Consider the following 6,763-nt stretch of genomic DNA (forward strand, 5'->3'; position numbering starts at 1 on the left):
GCAGGGCTGCACGGAACGGAGCCTGTGTTAGGTTGTTCCCAAGGGGAATTTCATCGCTGTGTGTACTCCTGGGAAGCTTTTGGGGTCGTGCCTGGCCAGTTCCAGTGGGAACGGTGGGTTTGGGTTTTCCCGGCCTTTTCCCGGTGGGCGTCTGGAGGACGGCAGGTCGCTGATAGCGCCTCTGAGTGATGTCTGGTGATGCTGTAGTAGCGGAAGGTGTCATGTCCTGGCCTGAAATTACAGATATTTGTAACAGGAATAATAAAGTTGTTGTGACGTGTGGCTGTATGCGAAAGCACCACAAAAAAGGTGGGTCGAGGGATAAAGATATTATCTGAATATTATCTCTTGCACCACCCTGAACGGATGTATCGTTCGGTTTAAGATTTTAATAGCAAGAAATGGATGAAGAGACATAAAGTTCTCAGATAGGGGGAATAAATAATCTGTGAAATCCGCAAGTTTTTATGGGGCAGGGTTGTAAGACATATGAATGATATAAAAAAGAACCCAAACATCCCTTTTTAAATCTCAGTCATTGCTTTATGCTAAATATATATAATCGATGAAACCTCTGAATTCAAGCCAGACTTTTGAAAATAAATGTCATCAGGTTCACCTTTGTATGTCTGAGGCCACATTATATTCTGGTGTGGTTTTTGGACAGTGGGATTTGGAAGTGTTTTAGAGTTTGAGGAAATGAAGGCAGGCAGGCACGCAAAGATCAGTGTTTCGTTTGAAAATCCAGTGGTATTTGGTGACTTAATGCATCCCCAGGGATCCCTCACCACAGCTCCAGGTGAAATCAGTGAGCTATAGAGCCAGGAGAATCCCAGACCTGAAATGGATTAAACTCTTTCACTTCCTGTTCCACTTTCTCTGGAACTGCCCAGGGAGCAGGATCAAGGTGTTCCCCACCCCCCGTTCTAGAAGAGAAACAATCCAGTGTCTGAGCTGTTCATGCAGGGTTAGTTGTGCTGCAGAGTGGCACAGAAGAGGGTGTGAAGCTGTGCTGTCAGAAGGAAAGGATGGAGCCATGGCACTCTCCCTTTGGAAATGGGAACTCTTAAGTTTATCCATCTTGTGCTGCTGGTGGAAAGTGGTTTGTGACTTCTCTGTGGGAAAGAGGAAAGGGAGCATAGGAATGAAGACAGAAATGTTCTTCATTTTTGTCCTTCGTTTTTGTCCTCCAAGTTCTTTTCTGTCTTACCTTTTACAAAATTAATTTGTAATTTTCCGTATTGAGTATGTGAACTTCCCCTTCTTCCATGTAAAGATTGGGGAGTATTACTGGATATTGTCACAAAACAAAAAAAAAAAAAAAAACCATACAGAATTATGCTAAATTTTTTGCTCCCAAAACTGTAGATTAATTTATTTTAAAAATACGTTTTTGTTAATCTCTTCTGTTTTTTCTTCTTTCAGGCTCAGTAAGGAGAAGAGGCAGGACACCACAGTTTGTAAGATCAATAAGTACTGAAATTTACAGATAGCTCAGGTGTTTGGGAAAGTTTTCTAAGCTGTGTGTTGTGTCAGTTTGCCCAGCAGCCCCTTTTCAGTCAAATCCTGGTGAAACAATCCCCTGGGACCATTCCAGGCCAGCACCTGCTTTCTGTAACCTTTTCAGTCTATGTTATCAAAAATACAGCACTAAGCTGATGGTTAACTTGCACCTGGCACCATGTAGTGCAGGTCTCAAAAGTAACTTAAAGTTGCATTTCCAATAACCCAGGCATGTCAATGTTGTTTTCAGACTGAGTTTACAGAATTTGTGGTGCTTGCTTTCTGGCATAAAGCTTTTCTTTTTCTAAGAGCACTTGACTGAAATGATGGTCAGTTTTTGGAGGGTATAAGCTATTTCTGCAATGTACTGATACATTGTCCCTACACTGGAATTTCTATGGCAAGAAATTTCAGCATTATTAATTATGAACTGTTCCACACCTACAGAATTCCAGAATTTTAGAACTCATTATCTTGTCCCCCATCACATGTTCAAGCCCTTTAGGAAATAGAGTTTGCAACTCTGTACTGGTTTGATTCCCCCTCCTGATTTATCCCAAGGCAGGAAGATGGCAAGTTCTTCTTCCTAAGCATCTCTGCCATCAAATGCAGTGGAAGATTGGGAAGGGCCTGGCAGCTAAAATGAAAAAGGATTTCTGCTAAAAATTCCTCTACAAATCAGCACTAACTTTGGCTGTAAAGGTGTCTTGAAATGTCCAGCTATGGGAATTGGTTCTTGAAATCATTGTTTGATGTGTAGATCTTGCTTTATCTTATATCCTGTGTGTCTCCTGTCCCACCTGTGCCCTTTTCCCTTGATCAGACTGCACCTCCCAGGACAGAGAGGATGGCTGTGGATCAGGACTGGAGCAGTGTGTACCCAACAGCAGCTGCCTTCAAACCTGCCTCTGTGCCTCTCCCAATCCGAATGGGTTACCCAGTGAAGAGAGGAGTGCCTCCACCAAAAGAAGGCAACCTAGAGCTTATCAAGGTAAAACATGTGCTGTGGCTGGGGGGGTCACTTTTAAAGTCACTGTCCACTAAGGCTGCACTGCTTTGCTTGGAATGTTTGTCTTGGAGACTGCTTTCTGCTATTAAGTCACATAATCCTCTCAAGTTTCTAAGTGGTAACAAATATAAAGTTAATTAACAAGTGAATGATGTCAGGAGACTTTTTAGGGCGATCGTGCCTGTGACTTTTGTCACAGAGTTAAGTCTTTCCCTGAATCAGACTTGAGAAGAGTCTGCTTAAATGAATATTTCCCTAAGCATGTTATACTGCCTTAGCAAATGTGAGAAGTGTAATCAGATTTCAGTAATGCTCATTTACATCTGATCAGGCAAAAAGCTGTTCTTTTGGTAACTTTTAATGTGTCTGTTTCAGATCCCCAATTTTTTGCATCTTACTCCTCCTGCAATTAAGAAGCACTGTGCAGCTCTTAAAGGTGAGGGGGGGTTGAGGTTTTTTTGTTTGTTTGTTTGTTTGTTTAGTTGATTGGTTTTTTTCTTTTTAAACCATCTCTGGAAGTTTTCAGACAAAGCAGTATGTAACTGTGTGTGATGGAGGTGAGGCATGGTACGTTTGTGGAGCTGGTTATTCAGCTGGCTGTGGCTGCTACTGTCTACTCTCCTGCTGCTGCCAGGAGTCATCCAGGTGGTAGCAGATAAGTCTCAGGAGGTTGTCAGCACAAGAGTAAGACTGAAATGTTACTTTAGCATGAGACCTTGCTTGAACTGATGAGTTGATAGTTCAATGCTTTACAGAAGGTGAGTGAGGAATGTGACTCATGCCTCAGAGAACTCTGATTGAACAGGCTTCAGTCAGTAGCCATTATGGGCTGCATTTAATGACCAAAGAGCTTTTAATATGAGACCCTCTGTGAGAGCAGGGTCTGCTGGGGAGACACAGGATCTACTGGAGACCAGGAGCATCCTTCCATCCAGCAAACCTGTGAGGGGAACCTGATGAACTCAGGCAAAGGAAGCTGTTTTGTGAGACACTGGAAGAGCTTGCCCAGTGAACCTGTGGATACCCCATCCTGGAAGTGTTCAAGCTCAGGCTGGGCAGGGCTTTGAGCAGCCTGGGATAGTGGAAGATGTCCCTGAGCGTTACAGTTCCCCCCAGATATATGATCCTGTTTGGCAGTTGTGAGGCTGCATCTGCAGTGCTGTGTCCTGTTTTGGGGTAGCCAGTACAAAGGGAGACATGGCAATACAGGAGCAAGTCTAGCAGAAACACTGCTGTTGCCTAAATGAGTATGGTTTCTAAGACTAGTACTTTTAAAAACATATTGCAATTCATTTGAAAGCAAAAAACCCCAGCCAAATACACCAGATGTACAGGTATATAATATACAGATATTACTAGGAGTATTTTTCTCTTTATTGTACAGATTTCTGCACTGAATGGCCCAGTGCTCTGGACAGTGATGAGAAATGTGAGCAGCATTTTCCCATTGAAGTTGAAACAGTAGATTATGTTTCTTCAGGGACTTCTATTCGGAATCCCAAAGCAAGAGTGGTGACCTTAAGAGTAAGTAGTAGTTTTGGTAAACAGCCTTTGTTTCAAACCCCTAAACGCTTGGCTTTCTTTTCCAAACATGCAAATGTGATCTTCTGTAAGGAAATGAGAGAAATGGAGGGAATTCAAAATCACGCACAAGTGAGTACATCTGTGTGTTCCTGACCAAATCTGTCCGTTCATATTCACTGGCCTTGGGACTTGTAAGGCATTGTGGGAATGTGGGGATACTGTGCAGATATAAATTGTTTGAATACTCACATTATTCTTGCCTTATGTTAAGACTTCAATGTGACACAATCCGAAGAAATTCTGCAAATTATGGACTATTCCAGACCTACAGAATTTTAGAACTCATTGTCTTGTCCCCCATCAGATGTTCAGACCCTTTAGGAAATAGAGTTTGCAACCCTGTACTGGTTTGATTCCCCCTTGTGATTTATCCCAAGGCAGGAAGATGGCAAGTTCTTCATCCTAAGCATCTCTGCCATCAACTGCAGTGGAAGATTGGGAAAGGCCTGGCAGCTAAGATGGGAAAGGCTCTCTGCTAAAAATTCCTCTACAAATCAGCACTAAATCAGCTTTTTAAACCATCTCTGGAAGTTATACTGTGCAGGAATAAATTGCATCCTGAATATGCATCCTGAATAGCTCTCCTTGATAGAAGATCTGCCTGTGTCAAGTACTTCCAGAGTTCAAAGTTTGGATTTTCCAAGGAATTAAAGTTGTTTTCTCCTTTTCTTGAAGGTTAAACTTTCTAACCTGAATTTGGATGATCATGCAAAGAAGAAGCTCATTAAGCTCGTGGGGGAGCGGTACTGTCAGGAGACAGATGTGCTCACAATTACAACAGACAGGTAAGCTGCCAGAAGGAGACAAAAATATTGTAGCAGTGCCCACAGCTGAGAAAGGACTGGATGTCTTCCAGTAATACCAGTTATTGGCATGGTGAATTATTATAATTTAAGGCTAAAATGGGACTTAATTAACACTACTCCTGCTATTAACTGTTAAAAACACATTTTAAAAGAGTTCAGACTTAATGTATGTAGGATTCCACTTTGGCACAGGGGGCAAAGAAGTTTCTAATGTCTCCGGAAGATTTGTAAATCCTTGGATGTTGTATATTTTCCTGCTGCCTTGCAGCTGCCCATTCTCCTGTGTTCTTATTACTCAAGCCTCCATGATATTATTCTTGGTTGTGTGTAACTGAGAAGTACACAGGAATCAACCACTCATTTCCTAAGATTCCCTACATTACACAGTAGAAAATGTGATGGTAGGTTTTAACCTTTTGTTCAGAAAAATGTTTCTGCATTTCCAGGTGTCCCCTAAGAAGACAGAACTATGACTATGGCATGCACCTGCTCACAGTTCTGTACCACGAATCCTGGGTAAGCAGTTGTGTGTGGACTCTCTAAATGTGCTCTCTGTCATATTTTAAAGTAAATGACCTTACAATTCTATTCTCTTCCAACTCACTTTTCCTCAAATTCAGCCAAGAGAACATTTTACAGGATTCCAAACTCCTGTCTGTTAATAAGAGTATGTCTTTTCTTGGGCTCTTCCTGGGCTGCAGTAAACCATGGCTGTCATTTGGAAGTGTTCTTCTTAAATGCTCTCTCACATACCTTGTCTCAAGCTCCCTCTTGCTCAGAAAAGGGGAGCCTTCCTACTTGCTGACTACAGATGTTCCTTTCACAGGGAATTCCTCACACTTCTCTGCTGTATTTTTGTGGTGGTGTTGGTGCCCTTCAACAATTTTACAGGCATTTTTTACAGAAAACAAATGAGCAGTCTGAACTGAAATTGTTGTTGTTGGAAATCCATAGTAATGTTTTTGGATGACTGAGCTTTGTTCAAATGTCCCATGTCATTATCCCATTGTTTGAGACAGACAAAGCCTGCACCATCTCCATATGTCACACTTACAGAAGTTGTACTTTATCCACTGCTAAAACTGATACTTACTGTTTTCAGTTGTTCTAGAGTAGGAAATGTCTGTATGTAGCATTTTTGATTAATTGTTCTTGATGTTGATCACTGCAGTGCTGATGTTAAGAACATCCTAAGGAGAATGAGATACATTTCCCTTTCAGTGGCACTTGCCTTGAAGGATAATTTTGTAATTTTAGAGTGCATCAAATTAAATCAGTGGTGAAAGATAACATTTGCTGGAGATTTTAAGTACCCATGGATGTTTTTCTCCCCAACAGCATCACATTGCATTACAAATCTTAAATTAATGGCAGACTAGTTTCCAGTATTAAGCAATGACAAGAGAGCTAGACAGTGCTCACTTTAATAACTTCAGACAAACACCACGGCTGTGCTGGGCTCCAGCTTTAATTAGTGCTGGCAGACAGGGCTATGCAATATTGATATGGGAGTGTTCAGTGTGTATTGAATATGCACAAGTCTCTTGCACTTTTATTACCTTTCATCCTCCACGTTAATATTTGATGACGCTGTCAATCAGTTGTAATTGTCTTTGATTCCCATGAAAAATTAATGGTTTCCTGAGACATGGGATTTTATTTTGGGTGACATGTTTTATTTTGTGGCATGTTTTTTTCCCCCCTGATCAGGGATAATGCCTTTTAATAACTTACTGAAAGATAGTTTGGATCCATTTTGTAAACCATGAGCAAACAGTGTGTGGTTTATTTTCATTTACATGAACTTTAATATTGGAGGGGGACAGACAGGGCCTGGCCTTCCATTTAGGCAGTAACATCA

General features: G+C 41.5%; 1 protein-coding gene across 2 annotated transcripts in view; it reads left to right on the forward strand.

The window, feature by feature from the left end:
* The first annotated feature begins 1,404 nt into the window (after nucleotides 1–1,404).
* The window catches only part of MRPS35 (mitochondrial ribosomal protein S35), a 12,160-nt gene continuing 6,801 nt past the window's right edge, over nucleotides 1,405–6,763 (forward strand). Inside the window, exons 1-6 of one of the 2 annotated variants that reach the window (XM_031057048.1) lie at nucleotides 1,405–1,460; nucleotides 2,327–2,494; nucleotides 2,888–2,948; nucleotides 3,897–4,036; nucleotides 4,772–4,881; nucleotides 5,349–5,418. In XM_031057048.1, the coding sequence (XP_030912908.1) occupies nucleotides 2,351–2,494; nucleotides 2,888–2,948; nucleotides 3,897–4,036; nucleotides 4,772–4,881; nucleotides 5,349–5,418 (525 nt within the window). In that variant the 5' untranslated portion in view covers nucleotides 1,405–1,460; nucleotides 2,327–2,350. Of the gene's footprint in view, nucleotides 1,461–1,506; nucleotides 2,495–2,887; nucleotides 2,949–3,896; nucleotides 4,037–4,771; nucleotides 4,882–5,348; nucleotides 5,419–6,763 lie in introns of those variants that run through there. The other variant, XM_005421042.2, reaches the window with a different exon arrangement.

The sequence above is a fragment of the Geospiza fortis genome, unplaced genomic scaffold (genome assembly GCF_000277835.1).
Source record: "Geospiza fortis unplaced genomic scaffold, GeoFor_1.0 scaffold10, whole genome shotgun sequence".
Taxonomy (NCBI): domain Eukaryota; kingdom Metazoa; phylum Chordata; class Aves; order Passeriformes; family Thraupidae; genus Geospiza; species Geospiza fortis.